We start from the raw sequence: 20,764 nt of genomic DNA on the forward strand, positions 1-20,764 counted from the left end.
TTGCAAATACTCTTACACTTCTTATTTAAAGATGAGTGAAGGTGTAGAAAGGTTAAGAAATACAGCAAAAGTCACTCATTATTTAAGATGTGGTGCTGGAATTCAGTGCCAATCTGATTCCGGAGTCCAGGTATGATGACTATATGACTTCCTACAGTCTTTTTAAATGCAGATCTGTACCCTGAATCTCTGAGATATATACAATGTACATGTCTCACTCTTATTTGACCATAATCTTTTTTGAAGTTTTCTGAGCTTCTCAGGAACTTCCATAGAACCTACTTTGTGAAGCCATGGGTAGATTTCAGCAGGTAGCCTCTTGTCTAACAAAGCTTCAATTTGGCCACCATCTAGATACAAAGAGCTAGTATAAGTGAATTGACACATTCTGAATTGAAAAAAAAAAAAAAAAAAAAAAAACATTTATATTGAAGTTGTCTGAGCTCTTCCTTCCCTACTGTCTTTCCAGATGTTTCATTCCAAACATCTACGCAGCCCTGTTTACCGCGGCCCTTGTTCCTTTGATGTGCCTGGTGGTGGTGTTCGTGGTGTTCATCCACGCCTACCAGGTGAAGCCACAGTGGAAAGCCTACGACGATGTATTCAGAGGGAGAACCAACGCTGCAGGTTTGAAAAGAACTCTGTTTGCATTTTGGAGATAGGAGTTTTTCAGTAGTGGGAAAATGTCAGTGAATATTTTTTAATCAAAAAAAAAAAAAAAAAAACAGAAAAATGTTAGGCTCAGCTTTTAGCTCTTAAGGCTTAAACTAAGCTTTACCTTCCCAGTGTCTCCTGCTTCTGGTGCTTCTGACATCTCTTTCTTCAGGGCCCTGAAGACTGGCCTGCTGCTGTCAAGTTTTGTCCTAAAGGTATTAAGGTCCATGTGAATGAGTCACACAGACTGGGAGCCGCTTCCCAAGCTTTCCTCAACTCATGCAATAATAATCTGCACTCAGCTTGTGAAACCAATTTATTTCCTGGAGATTTTGAGACTTCTTCACAGTTGAACAAACCTCCACAATGCTTGTGAGCACTATATTCTGCATGTGGCGCTCTGATTGTGCTGACAGATGTTTAAAAACATATGTAATCAGACAGCTTCCTAAGTGACTACACATGTCCGGTTACTTAAGAGTGCAAGTCTTTCCAGCTCAAATTGGCTTTCACTGCAGTTCATTTTTTCCCTTTGAATCACACTTAACACAGGTTTTTATGATCTGGTTCTTTTTTTGTTGTTGTTGTCGTTAGATTCCAGTCTCCTGGGAATTTTCTTAACTAGGAACAATAACCACACACCTACAGACAAAAACTCTCACTGAAGTGTTGTGTGAGTCATCAAGATACAGCATTGAAGATCCCTCTTAGGCCCATGATCTTCTCTTTTCTAAGCTTTTACAGATCTGAAGTCAAATGAATGGCAGTCTTAGAGGAATTATTCACATTTTAAGTGTCTGTCACATTTAAGCAGGATAGCACATAGGAAATCTCTAAAACAGTGCCTAATATATTATAAAGGACTCAATAGATATTGTCACTTATAAGGTGTCACTTTGACATTAAAAAAAAAAAAAGTCTTCTAGTTCCTGAACTGGATCAGGAAGGTGCAAAAAAAAAATTTACTAATACGATGAAGAAAAGAGACTCTTTCTGATTAGTTTGTGTGGTAGTTTTAAGATATTAGTATCTAGATACCTCTTCTCTATTGTCTCTCATTCCACATGTGATCATTATGTAGGGAGAAATATTATTTAAAATTATGAATAATCTTAAATTCCTCAATAAAAATAATTTATAATGTAGAAGTACTACTTTTTTATGGTGGAGAGTACTGGGGATCTAATCCAGGAGTATTTTACTACTGAGCTACATCCCTAAAGCTTTTTTATTTTTTATATTTAGACAGGGTTTCACTAAATTATTTAGGTCCTCACTAAGTTGCTGAGACTAGCTTTGAAATTGCAATCCTCTTGCCTCAGCCTCCTGAGTCCTAATTTTTAAGCTTTTATCCAAAAGCTGCGCTTTATTCAACTTAGATTTATTTTATTGAAACAGATGTTATTTTTTGGAAAGAAAAGTTGTTGTTTTTTCTTTCCTTAAATGATAAGTTTTGTTTAGTTTGTTTATTTATTTATAATAATAGTGGCCAGTGTTTTCATATTATCAATGGGGGGCAAACACAATGAGTTAATCTTTGCAGACCTAAATCACTCCATACACCTCTTGGATATGATCCATCACTGATGTAATAGATAAAACTATACTCGATCCATCACTGATGTAATAGATAAAACTATACTCTAATTATCTGAAAAGCAGCCCTCAAGCATTCATCATAATGCTAAAAGTTCCAGCACAATTCTGTCTCAAGTAGGGAGTCCTCTCTTGAAATGAAATATTAATAGAAATATTGTCTTGTGGTTGTTTTTCAAATATTACGTTATTTCTAATTCCCCTATTCCTATGATAATTCAGTTCAATAGTTGAGATAATACTTGGACTCTGATTAGTCTCTCTCTAGTCTTTTTCTTCACCATTTTGCGATCTCAGAGGTCATACTTCAAAAATATGAAGTGAATACTTTCACTTCACTGTAGTCAAACAAGGTCTTCCTCATTGCCCAAAGTAGAAGTCTAGACTCTTAGCTCTTAAGAGTCCCCACAGATCTCCCCTGTTAGTCACTGTTTATTCTGCATCCTGACATTGCCAATCTATTTATTCTTTTCCTAAAATCACCTGCCATGTCTCTCACATAAGGAGGCCTCTACTTTGAGTATCTCATGATAAGTTGATAACCCTTATGTGCTCAGTGAAAGGGGAGCATGAGGATGGATGAGAGAACTGGAAGGGGCTTCTCACCCTCCCATAGTCTTCATTAACTCCCCAAAGCTGTTCAAAATATCCTGTAATCTAAGTAAAAATTGTGTGTTTGATAAGGTAGTTCCCATTGGCCTCACCGCGCTTCTCTTACAGAAATTCCCAAAGGTCTCAATATTCTAACTTGTCTGTGAAGCCTTTGGAATTGCCTCTTTACAGAATTGCTGCAGATTGGAATTACCTGTTTCCTCTTTCATGACCTTAAAGTATTTACTCCTAGTGTCATAGCACTTGTCATAGAAATGAATGGTGACTTGTTTAGGTTTAGGTGTGTATGTTGATTTCTTCACTAAATAGATCAATTAATATTGACTATTCATCTTTATATCTCTAGGGCCTTGCAGAGTGCTCAGTTGATAACAGAAACATAATTAATGTTTATTGAAAAAAATGACTAAATTAATAATCATAAATATGCCATAAAATTCTACCAGTTTAAAATGGATATCCTAGCCAAATGTAGTATTAAGAGGAATTGTTGGGGCTGGGGTTGTAGCTCAGAGGTTGAGCACTTGCCTCACATGTGTGGGGCACTGGGTTGTATCCTTAACGCCGCATAAAAAATAAATAAATAAAACAAAGATATTGTTTCCATCTACAAATATATATATATATATATATATATATATATATATATATATATATATATATATATATATATTTAAATAAAAAGAAAAAGAGGAATTGTTAGGCCCTGCATGATTACACACACCTGTAATCCCAGAGGCTCTGAAGGCTGAAGCAGGAGGATTGTGAGTTCAAAACTAGCCTAAGCAAAAGTGAGGGGCTAAGCAACTCAGTGAGACCCCATCTCTAAATCAAATACAAAATAGGGCTTGGGATGTAGCTCAGAGGTCAAGTGCCCCTGAGTTCAATAGAACAGTACTCCCCCAAAAAAGAGGAACCATTATATATTTTATCAAAATGAAATGATTTCTCTTATTGATCTATTTGTAGATAGCCCCTTGAACGTCTTGACAATTAGTACTATTTTTTTTCTTTTTCCATGATTTTTTGTTTCCCAAAACTATGTGTTCAACTTTGACCTTGGACTGACCTTTTCATACTGTATGTGTAAACTACTCTAAGTAACCTTCATTTAAATAGGCCCCACTTACCTCAATCCAAAATTTACAGGAACAAAATTTTTATCTACACTAATCAGGAGTACTTGACACTGTTTGAATCTTGCTAAATTTTATTGCATTGACCTGTAAAATATCCCATCAGAATGGCATGGTAAATAAATTCATGCTTTGCCTTCTGCTCTGCTCCATATACATAATAGTTCAAAATAACAAAACAAAAGAGTATTAAAAAGATGAAGATCTCAGTGCATTAAAAAATAGAGCAGAAACATAAAAAGTGAGCTGGCTGATGTTCTGTGGGGCCAGAATGAGGTAGATGTAGAAGAATCCCAAATGCTATGATGGTAAAATGGAAACTAAAAGCCCCTAACACATGACAGACTTGAACAATAGATGCTGCATGGAAAGAAAGGAGCTGCTGCAGAAGCTTGGGAAGGCTTAAAGGAATCTGGCAGGAGAAGACGAACAACACATCTCATTAAGAATCAGGGCCAAGTGTTCAGAGTTCACACCATATCTACCCATCCATGATGTCACCATGGAGACAGAAGGCCCAAGACATTAAAATGGTCCTCTTTTTTGGACTGTCAGCCCAAGGAGGCCTGAGAGGAGGCAAAAACAAAACCTTTCAATAGAAAGGTAGCCAGAGAGAAAAATCAGAGAAAAAGAAAAGGAGCAAATGCTTCCTACTCAAGATTATTTGCAATCTAGAAGTCTCCAAAACAGAAGGAAAACTAACAAGGAAGCTAAAATCAAAAAGTCAGTTAAATCCACAAGCATTTCACAAAGCAGAGTGATCTATAAGTAACTTTGAATAAACATGCTAGAATTCTAAAAAATATGAAGCAGGAAAGAGCAAACTGGCCCAATAACCCACTCACCTAATTGTTTCTCCATTGTATTTATTTACTTTTCAAAACGTTTATCAAGAAACAATTTACATGCCATAAAGTTCCTCTGTTTAAACTGTACAGTTTGATGGCTTTTTAGTATGTTTACATGGTTGTGTAACTATCACTATAGTCTACTTTTAGAGCATTTTCAATATCCCAGAAAGAAATGTCATACCTATCAGTAGTCACTTACCAATTCCTCCACTTATCTGAACCCTAAGCAACCACCAGTTCAACCTTCTCTCTCTAGAAGTGTCTGTTCCCAACACTTTGCAGAGTAAAATCTCAGAAAATGTGGTTTTATGCATCTTTCACTTAGCCTAACCTCTTCAAGGCTCATCAGTGTTGTAACATGTGTCAAAATCTGGTTTCTTTACATTGCCAAATAATATTCCACTCTATGGATATAAAACTCTTAATCAGTTAATGGGTATTTGGTTTGTTTTCTATTTTTAGATTTTACAAATAACACTGAAAAGAACATTTATATTCAGGATTTTATAATGACTTTTTAAATTTTTCTCTTGGGTATATGTGGCAGTACAATTGCTGGGTCATATATTAACATTATGCTTGACTATCTGAGGATCTGCCAAACTGTTTTCTGAAATGTGTGCCATTACCTGTTCTTGTTTGTTTGTTTGTTTGTGACAAGGATGGTCTCAAACTTGCAGGCTTAAGTGATCTTCCCACCTCAGCCTCTTGAGTTCAGGGATTACAGGCCAGCAGCATTGCACCTGGCTAGAGGTCTATTTTTTAAATAAAGTTTTTTTTTAATTAACCCAGCCATGCCCATCTGTGTATATATTGTCTATGGCTGCTTTCACAATGCTAAGTTGAGTACAGAGAGCATGTGGCCTGTAGAATCTAACAATATTTAGTATCTGGATCTTAACAGAAAAAAGTTGGACAATGAACCACTGGAAAAAAAAGTATAATATATTCATTTAAAAAAGCATATAAACACAAAACAAAACCAAAAATAAATATGAGCAAATGAAGATGGACAAACATGAATGTAAAATAATTTCAGAAACAATGGCAGTGTAAAATACACTATTAAAATTTTAAAATATTTTAATGTCTGAGATAAACTCTGGTTGAGACAGAGAAGATGGAATTAATGAGTGATTTTAAAAAGATACAGTTGAGGAATTCACAAAGGAAGTATACAAAAAAGGAAAAACATGAAAACAAATCCAAAAGGCATAAGAATAAATAGATTATCAGGAGAAAAGAACTGGGGAATGGTGGAAAAGCATGATTTGAAGGGATAATGGTTGAGAATTTTCCAGAATTAAAGAAAACATCGTAACCACACATTAAACGCTATCCTCATAAAAGGAGGGGATATTGATGAAACATTGAGCATATTAGCATAATATTAAATACATTTTGAAAGCTCCACATCTATAGTTTTGGAAATATGCATAGGAAGCAACTTTTCTTTGCTTCTAATATCGTATCCTATTATGATAAGTGGCACAAGCCCCAGTCAGGAACTTAGAGTCTGTGGTGTAAGCAGATGCAGCTCAGTTTTCTGACAAACAAGCTTCAAAGGCAACTCACAACCTTGTCCCCAGAGCATCTACTCTTGCCTGCTTGTTTTATGCCTCCTTGTACACTTAGCACCTGAGGAGTCAGTTCTAATGTGTCTCAAGCACATCCAGCTTAGTTCTCTGCAGTTCCAAGAATGCAACATAATCCTTCTCATAAAGCACTTTACTTAGATGGCTGATAGTTTAATTGTATTTTCCCTTCATTCTTGTACTAGATGAACATTTGTAGACCATCAGAAAATATTATGAGAATTGCATTTTCTAGAAGTAAATTAAGAATAAAAGTCAAGTCCCTTTTCTTATAAAATTCAATTTCCTATACAATTTATGCTATATTTTAAGTATTTTTTTTTCAGAAATTGTCAAGGGTTTGAAGTTATTTATATATCACTTTTAACAATAAATGAGGTGCATTTTGAGAAAGAAGGTTCAATTTAATCTCTGTGGCCAAGGTGAGTTTTTTAAATTAATAATCAGAATGATTATGATTATTTCCTTACCTAGAGCTTTAGGTTTGATGAGCAGGTACAATTAGTTAACACCAGGAACCAAAGTATTTGAACTGAAGAGCTTACATAAAAAAAAAATATTTTAGGCCCAGAATCTTCCATAATTTCTGTAGAATTATTCTCCAAACTGATCCTGTTCTATGCAGATTAAATATGCATGAAAACAGGCAACTTCCCCAACATTTTTCTGTTGGTCTTAATGAATACAAGCAGCAATATCTTATGGTCTACATTTTGAGTGATATTTTTGCTTCTGACATCCCTTAATTCAGAATTTAAATAAACTCAGTGAAATCCAGGGGAAAAACAAGGAAAGAGCTCCTAGGAAATGGAATGCACTCAGTGCTATACATGTCCCCCACCTCATTCTCTTCTGTCTCTGGGCATGGCTTGGGACAGCATTAATAGCTTGGCTTTGGGGGCCCTCACTGCTATGAACTGAATGATTGAAGGTCAGTGGCTTCTAGTGAGATTCATTAGCTGCCTCCTCCCTTCAGTGGGTTGGATACACCAGAAAGATGAGTCATGATAAAGGTATACTAAGCTAAATTTCAGTGTCTCACACAGCATTTTAAACAAAGCCTATAATTTTCAGGTATAGTTAGTTTTGATCTCTGGCAATGATAAGCTTGTCTCTCCTTTTAGACTCATTAGAATTTGCTGACTCCTTTCTGATTCATCAGCCAGTTCTTATGTGAGGGATGATTCATGGACTGGGAAGAAAATTAATTTGAATAAAAAGAGGAAGTAGGTGATTACAAATCCCTTTGTTATAAAAATCCCACACATAGATTTAAATATGATGTTTAAAAATGGAAAGGTGGTTTGATCCAGTTGACCACGGGTAATGTGAACCTGACACATTCAAAATCTCCAGGTGTTATAATGGCCACTTCTCTTACCTGGAAGCATTTTTTTTGAGGATTAGTGCTTCCATTTCTTGTGAAGTTCCATTTCTGCATCCTGAAAGAGAACAACTCTAGTAAATTAAATCAGGCTTCCATTGCTATTATAAAATCTATTGAAAGCTTGTTATAATGAATATTACAAAGTTTCATCCATTACAACTTAAAGCTGAGTGACATTTTTACTCCTGACATTGTAAAATTTTCAAATCGAGTTCCAATAAATCCAATGAAATTCAAAAGAAAAAGAAAAAAGAGGAAGAGCCCCTAATAAATGAAATATATGGTGTTATATTCTCCAAAGATTACTGCCATAATATAGGACCCTTCTTTTAAGACATGGAGGCTAATCTTCACATCAAGGGGTGGGGTCTACTTGTCCTCTTTTGACACCTGGGCTGACTTTGATCTTGCTTAGGTAAGTATAATGTGAGGGAAGTGATGTTGTCTCATAATGGGTCTGTTGTTCAGAGAACCAGCTATTTCAACTTCCTTTGTCTTGGAAGTCAGCCACCACATATGTCCAATATCACTCTCGATTAACCACAGTACAGAAATCCCAAACTGATCATGAGGAACAGAAATTCAGAGAGATGTATTAAGTCAACCTGTAGTTGCTTCAGTCAGCCCAATCTGATTTCAGATACGTGAGCAAAGAAGCCTTCTTATAGGTTCCAGCCCCAGTAGATACCACACAGAGCAAAAAGGCTACCTTGTCCAGTTGGAGGACTGTGACAGATAATAATTTGCACTCATTTAATTTTGCACTTTTTTAACATATAATCAATAGCTAGAACTCTCTGGTTCTAGAACCCTCATTTTTCCCACATCAAAGTTGTAAGTACGTCAGTGTCATCTTAAATATTATTGCTTATAGAAATGTTCATGGTTTATAAATAAAACTGGGAAATGGGACTTTTTTCCCAAAACACAACTGAGGCTTCTGCTAATGCAGAGTAGAATTGTTATTACCTAGTAGTAGTACGTGCTTGAATGAGATCCAGGATGACCAACATAACAGGTTTCACATGTCCTTGGCAGCAAGCTGCTTGTTTGCAGTCTCCTCCCAATTTTATTGCTGAAAAGAAAATACAAAAACAATGCCTAGAGACCTAAGGAAAACCACAGACCTTTTGCTATACAATGAACAGTCTCTGTGAGCAGTCTTTCCATCCTTTGCCTGAACTGGTGGGAATAATCCAAATATTTCAAGATACATTATGGATATTCATCCTCTGAGTAGAGTTATATCTGTGCCCTCAATCTTCAAAGATTTGAATCAAAAATGCTTGAGCCTATAGATGATATGTTGTTACTATTTGTTTTCTGAAAACATTTGGGATTTGAAAGAACAGGTTTGGAAATGTAACTCAATGGTAGAGCACCTGCCAAGCATGTTGTGAGCCCTGGATTTAATTTCCAGCACTGAATAAAACAAAACTCCTAGAACAATAACATCAGTGGTTTCTGAAGGCTGTGCACATCCATTTGAAGAGTAAAAGGTAAAATTATAGAGTTGAAAGCTTAAATTTCTGATGAAGCCCCTGATTTCTACATGTAACCAGAGAAGAAAAAGGACTGAAGAACTGTGTCTTTCTTGAACTCAAGTTTCCTGATTTTTACATCAGTGACTGACTTTTCCCTACTCTCAGTTGAATACTGATGACTGGCAACAGAGGTAGTTCCCCCTTCATCCTATTTCAATACTAACCTGTTAGATTTAACCCACATTTATTTTCTAGTTAGGCAAAGAGCATAACACATATTTGTGGGCTGCATTTGCATGTAAGTAACAGGCAGGAATTTACTTGGATCCTGATTATCCATGTCATGGTCATTATCATCATCATCATCTCCATCACCTCCATCACTAACTACTGATACTTCCCATATGCCAGACATTGTGCTAAGAAGTTTGTATATACATGTTTTTTCCTAATTTTTACATGTAGCCTATGAAACAGGTATTATCATTACTCTAATCATTCAAAAAAAATGGGAAGTACAAGGCTTAGAAAAGTTCCACATTTATGGCGCTGTTGATCATGCAGTTGGGCTGAGAAGCAGACGTAACTCACAAGCTCTCCAGAGCCACCACTGCTGCCAGCACCAACACTCGACCCTAGCCATTCTGGTACCGAGACTCATCTATAATCACAACACATAAACATTAATCTTGGAGAACTTTAATTCCATCAAAATAATTATTAGCTTCTATTACCCCGAAAGAACTTGAAGGAGTCTGGGCTGTAAAATTATGTCTTCATCTTCTACTTCAGCCTGTGTTATCCAAGGAGGATTGCCCACTGTTTTTCTGGAAATGAAACATCCCTAGGCTTTCTCACTATTCTCATAGGTAATGCAGGTGTTATAATATACTTAATTTTATATGATTGTTTGGAGGATGAAATACTAATTCACATAAAGTACTTAATATACTCCCTGGAACTTGCCAAGCATTCAATATGAGTTGGTATTTTATTAGCATGACAGCTATTTAAATGTGTCCTTGGTACAGAATGCAGATATATACATAACTCCCTCCTTCTATACTCTTTCTAAATATTTCTCATATATCCCCCTCCTTTTCTTTCTTCATGATGATGCCTAGTTTTCTAGTGAGCTCTGGCTGCTACACAAAATATCAGAGTATAGGTGTCTTGAATAGCAGACTATTTTTCACAGTTCTTAGGGCTTGAAGTCCAAGACCAAGGTGCCAGCTGATTTAGGTGAGGACCCATGTGTTTGTCAGCTTTATGTTTCTGTGATCAAAATACCTGACAAGAAAAACTTAGAGGAGGGGAAGTTCATGATGGCTCAAGGTTTCAGAGATTTAGTCTATGGTTGGCCAGGTCCACAGCTTTGGCCCCAAGATGAGGTGGAGCATCGTGCTGAAGGTTTTGTCAAAGAAAAGATGCTCGGTTCATGGTGGGGTCAGGAAGCAAGCGAAGGGAAGATGCATCTTTCCAAAGCAAGCCCCGAGGGACCCAATTCCTCAAGCCAGACCCCATCTGCCTACAAGTTAACACCCAGCCAGTCCATTCAAATTAGGATGAACTGATTAGGTTATGTTCTCATAAACTAATTATTTCACTTACGAACATTTCTGCATTGACACAGGAGCTTTTGGGGGATAGCACGTATCCATAACCACCCTCTTTGCAATGTAGCTGTCTTCTCACTGGGCCCTCACATGGCATGGGGAGAGATTCCTCTCATATCCCTTCTTGTAATATCACTAATTCCTTCATGATGCCTCCACCATTGTGATCTAATGGGGCCTTCTGAAGGCCCCATCTGAAATCCTCATAGTTGGAATCAAGGCTTTAACATACAAGTCTAAGGGGTCAAGGACACAGTCCAGTCCAAAGCACCTGAGTTATTTCACCAGTCATCTCAGGCTATTGCCACTCTCTAGAGACTAATATTTCTGGATTCATATCTCTCTCCACTCGATACTAAAGGATTCTGAAAGGCACAACTGATTATGTCATTTAAATCATTCCATGATAATCCTTAGACTATAGGATAAAAGAAAATTTCTACTATTTCATCATATAAACTCTATATGCCCTAGCCATACTTACCTGATGCTGTTACCTAAAAGTAACGTGACTAAGTCTAGACTTAGCATAGCTGAGCTAGCTCTCACTTGAGTATATTGTTTATGCTGGTGAAAGAATGGAATTGGATCAAGTTTGTTTCTTTCTTTCTTTGGGAAGGGAGGATAGTACTGAGGATTGAACTCAGGGACACTCAGCCACTGAGCCACATCCCCAACCCTATTTTGTATTTTTATTTAGAGACAGGGTCTCACTGAGTTGCTTAGCACCTCATTGTTGCTGAAGCTCGCTTTAAATTTGTGATCCTCCTGCCTCAGCCTCCCAAACCACTGGGATTACAGGCCTGCACCATGGTGCCTGGCAAGTTTCTTTCTTGATACCCATCATGAATAGGTTTTACCATTTTTCTAAAGAATTTATTCCCCCTCTAATTGTTTTGTATTTATCCTGAAAAAATTACCAATGAGTCATTACTTCCTACTTCTTTGAAAACTACATAAAACAGTCATGCATGTTTATTGCTTCAATTTAAGAGAAAAAAAAACACCCTTTTTTAGTAGATGACTGATGTCTTCCATTCAACTTTTGGCTAATTAAAATAGTGTCTGGCTTTTTGAAATGTATTGCTAGAATTTGTATTTAGACCATGGCCAAAGAATATATATAAAACAATTAGACAGTAGAAATGCCCATTTTTTCAAAGCTATTTTGTTTTGCAATATTAGTGACATTGAAAGCATTATAGTTTTCCCTTGACCTAGTCTATGAATGACATTTACTGGCATCAAAATGGTAATCCATGAATACCATGGCTCTGTATAGTGGATCAAATCACAAGTTCTTAGGTCTAAATTCTAGGTTTGCAATTTTTTCCATGTATTACTTATTGCCATTCTCATTGTTTAAAGTTACTCCAATGTATGATTCAGTGCCTGTGCTGTTCTTTAAGAAATATATGCTCTTCAAAGTAAGTTTGTGTGATCACACTTTAATTAAATTGATCAACTGGTAAAACATTAAAGAAAGTAAAACAGGTTTGCTAGTGCTAGATAAATAGGAAGTGGCAACAGGTATTCTGGGAAGTTAGCAACTGAACCATAATTTTATTTAAAAATACATGATTGACACAGTGCCAACCATACTTATTATAATGTTTTTCACATTACAAAACTCAAAAAGTTAAAAAGAGGAAAATGATATTTCTACAATATGTTGTTTTCTTTCAGAAGAAAAGAACACTATATCAAAGGTGAAGTTTGAATTCACTGGGCCAAAAGGCAATAACAAACTTTGGTCCTCACAAAGTACTCTTTGAGTTGCCTTATCGTAACTGAAATAGGCTGCCTCATAAAAAACACATCCCTTGAAACCAGTTACAAAAGACCCCTTCTTCCAACTAATTTGATGTCAAAAATATTTTTGTTCCTTCCTGCACTTCAAGGCCACAATGTCCCTGCATAAAACTTTCTTATTTTGAAATCTGTGCTTTGTGGTTGCACCATCTTCCCGATCATGTTATTGTGGCTGTCATCTTCTTGACATTCTCCATTCTTCCCCTTTTCCTCTCCGCAGATCTCTGAACACACCTCTCTCTGTCCTCCTCTCCGGGTTGCTTCTTCTTACTTGTTCTGTAACCTCACTGTGACCCTCCTTTCTTATTTCAACCTTTCACTGTCCTCTCAGAATCCAGTGTGGAACCTGAGATTGGGGACTTCAAGGATATTTGCATTAGCTCCTTCAATTTCCTCACCAACGGGCTTCTCTTCAAGTAATTTTTCCAACCACTAGGCCAGTCCATGCCACACAGTCCTCTTCTTTTATCAGCCAGTTAGTGGGACTCTGTAATGGATACTCATTTATTCTAGGTAACCTTAACTGAGCCAACTCTGCTTCTCAGAAATCCTTTGGATTATCTTTAATTGATTCTTAAGTAATCTTTGAAACAGAGCCTGCTGCCCGTCAGTGTTATGTGTAATACCTTCTATCCACTCTATCTAAGAGATTAAAAACAACATGATGTTATCTCAGTCGACTGTCCTTATTTTCATCTCTCCTTGTTGTCTCCTTTCTTGGACACTATTCCTCCTACTTTCACAAGAAAATAAGCAGCTCCTTCTCACTAAAGCCAATCCTCCCAATTATATTGTTCATCTATTTTTCCTTTGCTTGGAACTTGTTTCGTTGAATTTTCCATCATAAAAATCTCTCCACTAGGTCTTTCCCCTCCATCTGAAAACATGCCTCTCTTTTCACCACCTAGAGGAGCTTACTTATAATATTGTTGCTTTATCAAGTTACCGCCCTGCCTCTCCCAGGCTTCCCCAACAGACTTTTCCAGCACTTCACACTCATCACCTTGTGTTCACTGCTAATCACTGAAAGCACCTTGCTTATTCTCTTTCCTTCATCACCCATAACCTGGACACCAGATCCACCAGCTTATCCTTAAGCTCCTTTGCAAAAATCAGAGCTGGTAACCACCCCTGCCTTGGAAATTCACCTTGGTTTTCAAGACACTCTTTTTATTTTTCTGCTGACTCAAGGTCATGCCTCTTTCTTCTTGTGACATAACTCTGAAGTTATTGCCTCTGCCTTTTTTATATCATGGTAATCATTTTCAAATCTTCCAGAGTCCTGCTTATAGGCACACATTTTTTTTTCTGCTTTTAGACATACCCACATGGTTTCTTTCTGATATCTCATCTTCAATAAGCACAAGAATTATCAGCTTTGCTCCTCCACCTTGCCCCAGTTGCTCCAAACTCAGTGTTATTCTTCCTCCCTTTCTTTTCTTTCTTCTTCTTAATCCTTTTCTTGCTTTCCCAGTGTGGTTTCTTTCACTGCAGACGTAGACTTTTTGATCAGTGGTTGTCAAAACAGAATGACCATCTGGATCAATCAACTATGCTTTCAGAAATTCTAGTTTGAAAGTCTACAGACTTACTGGATCTCTGGTGATGAGGTCGCAGCTTTCTCATTGTTTTCTGGTTTGGAAGCACTGCTGTAGCTTCTGTCTCTGTCCTGTGTGCTCATTCCTTTCTGTTCATTGTAGGAGCCACTCCTCTGCTGTTCTGCCTCAGGCCTTCACTGTTACTCATTTAGCTCACTGTAGTAGTGACCTGTGTCCCTGCCTCCCACCTTCTTGCCAACAACCTGTTTACTGTCCTATAAGACTAAGCTCTGTTTTGATCATGCCATACCTCTTCTTGGAAATGTTAAGTGGCTATTCATTTGCTATAAAATAATTCTTTGTTCCTTAACCTGGCCCTCAGGAACTCTTCGTGACCTAATGCTGAAACATCTTCTCATTACTCACCTTCATGGACCTTTTCACTCCAGCCAAGAAAGGCAGGGTACCACAAACCTGTATTCAAGAGACACAGGAGGCTGAGGCAGGAGGATCACAAGTTCAAGGCCATCCTGGGAAACCTTGCAGGAACCTGTCTCCAAATAAAAAGTAAAAAGAACTGAGGGTGTAACTCAGTGATAAAGCATCCTGTATTCAATCACTCTCCAGTACCCCCCCCCAAAAAAGCCTCTAATCAAAAGGTAGAATTTGCACTCATTTACCATTTGCCTTTTTTGCCTCTCTTTATGTTATTTCTACTACATTAACCTCAGTATTTGCATATTGTTATACTGCTCATCTTCAAGGCCAAACTTATATAACTCCTACTGTTTCCTTGTTTTTTCCCCCAGTACTTTTCTTTTCCAGCCAGAGCCTCACACAATGCTATGGAAAACTTCCCTCACTCAACTACATTCCCATCACCATCACTTTTTATTTTATCTTGAGACAAGGTCTCACTAAGTTGCCAAGGCATGCCTGGAACTTGCCATCCTCCAGCCTGAGCCTCCCGAGTAGTTGGGATTATAGGTATGTGACATGATGCCAGGATTTTTTTTTTAAACCAGTCTTCTATCCCAAATACTGAGTACTTTCTTCTTCTTGTAATTGTGGAACCAATAACAAGACAGAGCATTGACTGAGCATTGACTTCAGCCAGCCATCCGAGACAGTATTGTCTCCTTTGTCATTCTCTGCTTAGACATGGCCTACTCTCTCCCTTGAGTGTGCTATCTGTTTGAGTCTTACTTTGCTTTTACATTATTTTCACCTCATTTCCACTCTATTGTCACTTATAATAAAATTCTCTTGCATGATTTTTGGTGTCTGACTTTAAATTTTCTTTCATTGGAAGACAGTTTGCAGTTTCAGCTCCCAGCTCTCCTGTGACATAGTACTACTAGCGTGGTCAAGCTGAATTTTACCCCTGTCTTAGAGAACAGAATGCCTAAAAGCCAGAAATTGCCCTTCAGAGAGCTGACTGAAACTGGTTAGATTCAAGTAAGCGGCCAGAGAGATCACCAGACAGCCTCCAATGTTCTTATAATAAAGTTCATTTATATTCCTCACTTTTATTAGCCTATTCCTTCCCCTCATTTCTTTTGCCCTAGATCAATAACTTCCTGACCCCCAGGGACAAAGGACAGGAATTTGTTTTGTGAGTTTATTTCCCATTTCACTCTTGGCAAAGAATAAAAGTCTCCCTCACTGCTCAGTCAATGCACTTTTTTTAATAAAGATTTTTTTTTTAGTTGTCAATGGGCCTTTATTATTGTTTATCTATATGTGGTGCTGAGAATTGGACCCAGTGCCTCACACATGCTAGGCAAGTGCTCCACCGCCATCTGGAACAGATAAAGTGTAAATAAATGCACTTTTGACCATTATTTTTCTAGTCCCCTGGTAGTTTTTTGTCTCCTCTTCCATGAATGACCATGGAAAAGGTTGAAACCTGCAAGAATATCTGCTCTAACCATTCTGTACTAAAACCCAGTGAGGATTTCCCATTTGTAAGATAAATAAAATAAAGTCAGACTCTGTCAATACCCTAGGATCCCTCAATAGTACTGATGTCCAAGAGAGATGGGTATATGAAGACATCCCTCTCATACATTTCATTCAAAACCAAGAACTGAGAGTCGTCCCTGCCTTGGTTCCCAAGAACTTGTTGTAGCATGCCTGTTCAAGTTCAGCAACTTGTGGCTTATTTGCTGAATCTCTGTTGTTCAAGCTTGTAATCTAATTTAAGAACCATTTTTAATAACTTTATGATATAACTTGGGGAAGTGGCCCTTAACCCTTTTGCATACAATTTTAAGAGTAATTTAGGCCTGATGTTGAAAAGTAGAGGGAAATAGAGGGGTTTTTGTCACTATGTTGGTGTTATGGTTTGGATGTGAGGTGTCCCCCAAAAGCTCACATATGAGACAGTGCAAGAAAGTTCAAAGGAGAAATGACTGGGTTGCAAGAGTCTTAACCCAATCAATGATTTAGTCCCCTAATATGGATTAACTGAGTGGTAACTAAAGTGGTAGGGTATGGCTGGAGGAGGTGAAAATTGAGGTGTGGTTTGGGGTATATATTTGTATCTAGAGAGTGGAGTCTCTCTCTGCTTTCTGATCACCATGTGAGCTGCTTCCCTCTGCCATCTGCTCCCACCATGATGTTCAGCCTTACCTGGAGCCCTGAGGAATTGAGTCAACCTTTTGTGAACTAAGACCTCTGAAACCATAAGACCTCAAATAAACTTTTCCTCCTCTACAGTTGTTCTGGTTGGATGCCTTTAGTCACAGTAGAGAAAAAGCTGACTAAAAACAATTGGAAACATAGCAATTCCAGAAATAACAACAGGATTAATGCTATTAAAAAAGAATAAGGTTGATAATAGATAAAGATGGTGACCTAAGTATCCTCCAGATGCTTGATATAGCCTCTAAAATGAGATGATATAATGCCCATTCCTAAGTGAGTCAGGTGTATGCCGTAAGACAATAGCCACAAGAGTGGAGATAGTCCCTTTGCCTCTGTAGTAGCCTTGCTCGAAATCAAAAAGATGCTGCAAAAAGCAAGAGAAAGTGCAAGTCTCCATGCCAGCTGGAACAGAGAAAGTGTCACTGCTCAGCCAGCACAAACAGTTAAGCAAATGCAATGAGATAATAGGAAAGTCAGAGCACATGGGCATGACATGTTGATGAGCTTTTGGCAGAGGAAAATGTACACAGAGAAGTCCAAAGCAAAAAGCAAGATATCAGAGGCTAAGTTGTATATCATCTCAACCAAAGCTGGGAGAGGAATAAGTGTCCTGTAGTTGGCTCCAAGTTGAGGCACCAAGGAATATGTTACAGTGAAGCAGAGAGCTGAATCTCCAAATCTCAGTTCTTGTATTCCAATGAAAGTAAATTTAAAGTTGGACAGGAAAAGCCATGAACATATAAGTGACAGTAGAGTGGAAGTGAGGTGAAAATAAAGGAAAAGCAAAGTGAGGCTCAAGCAGAGAGCATTCTCAAGGGAGAATGGGCCATCTCCAAGCAAAGAATAACAAAGGAGACAATACTATCTCCAAATTTATTATCATTTGATGTTTACCAAGAGAACTGGGAACCTCCTTCTTCACTCCTTGACAATCAGGTGTTCAACTCCTCCTTTATGGTGGGCTGTATAGGTTCTTTGCTTGTTTGTTTGTTTTTTGTTTTTAACCTCAGTTGGTCCTCTCCAGAACTGTCATGGTGGCCATTCTAATCAGGGTGCTTCATCTACAAGTCAATCTCATGTTAATTTGGGAATTGGGTCAGTGGCCAGTCAGAAGTTACCTTACTGCCTGGGCACCACAAACGAATCCTCCCTTCTTGGGGCTGGGGCTGAAGCTCAGTGGCAAAGCATTTGCCTAGCATTGGTGAAGCACTGGGTTCCATCCTCAGCACCACATAAAAATAAACAAATAAAATAAAGGCAGGCTGTTCATCTACAACTACAAAAAAAGTTAAAGAAAAGAAATGAAAAGAAAAGGAATTCTCCCTTCTGAGCTAGTAGAGACACTAGGCACCATAACTTCTGGTTTTATATTGACCTTTATGGTTCCTAGCAAGAGTTATTCTCATAGATGGGCCTGGTGACACACGGCTGTAATCCCAGCAGCTTGGGAGGCTGAGAGAGGAGGATCGCAAGTTCAAAGCCAGCCTCAGCCATTTAGAGAGGCCATAAGCAACTCAGCGAGACTCTGTCTCTAAATAAAATATAAAAAGGGACTAGGGATGTGGCTCAGTGGGTAATGCCCTGGATTCAATCCCCAGTACAAAAAAAAAAAAAAAAGTCCCAGAAATCCTTCTTACTGAGACACCCTCTAGAGGCCCCATTATCTTCTTTAGTTGTATTTGTTTATCCTCAAGGTTTGTGTATCAGTGTTTTTCTACAAGGTATCTGCTACAAATTATTTATTCATCTGCCTTGGCAATAACTTAAAGAAAACTTTAAGAGTTACTTGAAATAAACATGTGATCTCACATTTTACTGCTCATTGCAAGCTACTCCCTGACAACTACCTTTTCCTATAGGGCATATACCTGTGCACACTTGCCTGCATGTTAATGTATATATGTTTATGTATACATATGCATGCATCTTCATATTTATATAACCTTGGAAAGAAGATCCCTATTTAATCCATCCTCTCATCTATTTTGTTTTACCTAATGCATTTTTATGGTAAAGAAATACATTTCTTGAAAAACAAGTAATAGTTAAAATTTGTATGGAACTCTTATTAAATATTCTGCATTTCAATCACTATGTCCTCACTAAATATACAACATCTTATTTGGGAAGTACTAATATTATATTCAGTTAACAGGGAAATTGACTAAGGACACACAGCTAGTAAATGGCCCTCAAATAATCTGGCTCCAGAATCCATGTTCATAACTATAAAACTATTCTGGCTGTTTGAATGTATAAATTGAATACAGTCATAGCGTTTCACCTTCCATGCATACTTTTACTTTCCTAATTGGCTGAGAACCCATATTCAAAAGAGATCTTTTAAAATTGAATTTGACAGAAGCAAATTATAAACTTGAGTATAAATAACCTTCAAGAAAGTAAATAATGTGACTTATAATTAGGATGCATCAATTTGAAATAAGAAATCAAATTGATTTGTAGAAAAGAATAAAAATGTTGCATAGTTATTTCAGATTCTATTGTATAATTTTGAAAAGACAATGTAAGTCACTATAGTTTCAAATTAATAAGTAATTAAAGTGAATAATATTTTGTCCTTAGGCACATTTAGTTAAGTCTTGAAGAAGCGCAGTGGTTTCCCTGGCCCCATCCTCCCCCTTAAGGCCAAGAGTTCTTGCAATAAATACTAATTCATTGTTATATGATATACTAAAGTGGCTTTGCCATTACAAGGGATTGGTTTTTTACAAGTGTGTTCCATCAAGCTGGTAAATGGATAAACTTTACCAGGAAAAAAGACGAGAGGACAGAAACAAACACAGAACAAACTAAGACAACTTAGAATTCTTGTCTACCTATTAAAAATGGGCTTAAAGAGTAAAAGCAACTTCATATGGGGCTTACAAAACATAGGAACTGAAAGAATTATGTGACTACTCATTCATTTGTCTTATCTACTAATGTCTAACCCATGGCTCCTGGAGTTAAATAAGATCCCAGTTCTCTTGTTCTTAAAATAAATAAATAGAAACATAGTTTTGGATTTAGGGGGAAATTAAGCTACAGCATTTACCTTCCATTTTTTAGTAATGTCAGACACTGTGAACCAGCTCAACCATTACAGTTTGAATTTCTGATGGAAGAGGAGAAAACATGAAATGGAGGAAAAATTAAAATTAAAAATCCACAAAAATGAAAAGCTACATGTGACATGGACAAATAGAGGAAAAAAGTAATAGTTATCATTGGGTGCAAACACTTCACTCAAATTACCTTGGTCAGTAATATACAAATATTGTCAAAATAGGCAGAGAGGAGTTGTGAGGCTTTTTTGGACAGCCTCCTCCCTCTAGATCATGCACATGATATTCAATCTGGGGATCACCTTTCTTTCTTAACAAAATTGTTTCTTTCCTTTTCTCTGTAAGGACTTGTTCCAAGTTTGTTAGTAAGAATGAGCATTAAGATACAAGTTGATTCCCATGTGCAAAAATTTCCCCATTCTACCTGTGGGTGCTGTGCTTTTGTTTAAAAGGATGATGATAAGCTTAAGCAGATATCTGGCTACTTAGGGGTCAGTTGTTGCATATTCCTGAGAACAGCTCCGTATGTGGTTTGGTATTCATTTTTTTTTCCATTTACACATATAATTATTTAACAACAGAGAATAAGTCATATACCCAAAGCTTTGAAGAAATAGAATACTTATTCTAAGGAGAGATGATACCCTGAAAATCTGATAGCTATAGGAAGAAGATATATGACTAATCACATTGACAGAGAAATAAAGGATTGGACATGTGTAGACTTTTTAGAATAGTGACATTGGCCAAGGAAATTTTTTTAAAA

General features: G+C 37.3%; 1 protein-coding gene across 1 annotated transcript in view; it reads left to right on the top strand.

Annotated features, from left to right (window-relative positions):
* Window positions 1-20,764, top strand: part of Adgrv1 (adhesion G protein-coupled receptor V1) — a 509,007-nt gene that overhangs the window by 420,087 nt on the left and 68,156 nt on the right. The window contains exon 86 of the mRNA XM_077795043.1: window positions 470-627. Within this exon, the coding sequence (XP_077651169.1) occupies window positions 470-627 (158 nt within the window). The remainder of the gene's footprint in view (window positions 1-469; window positions 628-20,764) is intronic.

The sequence above is a fragment of the Urocitellus parryii genome, chromosome 1, assembly GCF_045843805.1.
Source record: "Urocitellus parryii isolate mUroPar1 chromosome 1, mUroPar1.hap1, whole genome shotgun sequence".
Lineage (NCBI taxonomy): Eukaryota > Metazoa > Chordata > Mammalia > Rodentia > Sciuridae > Urocitellus > Urocitellus parryii.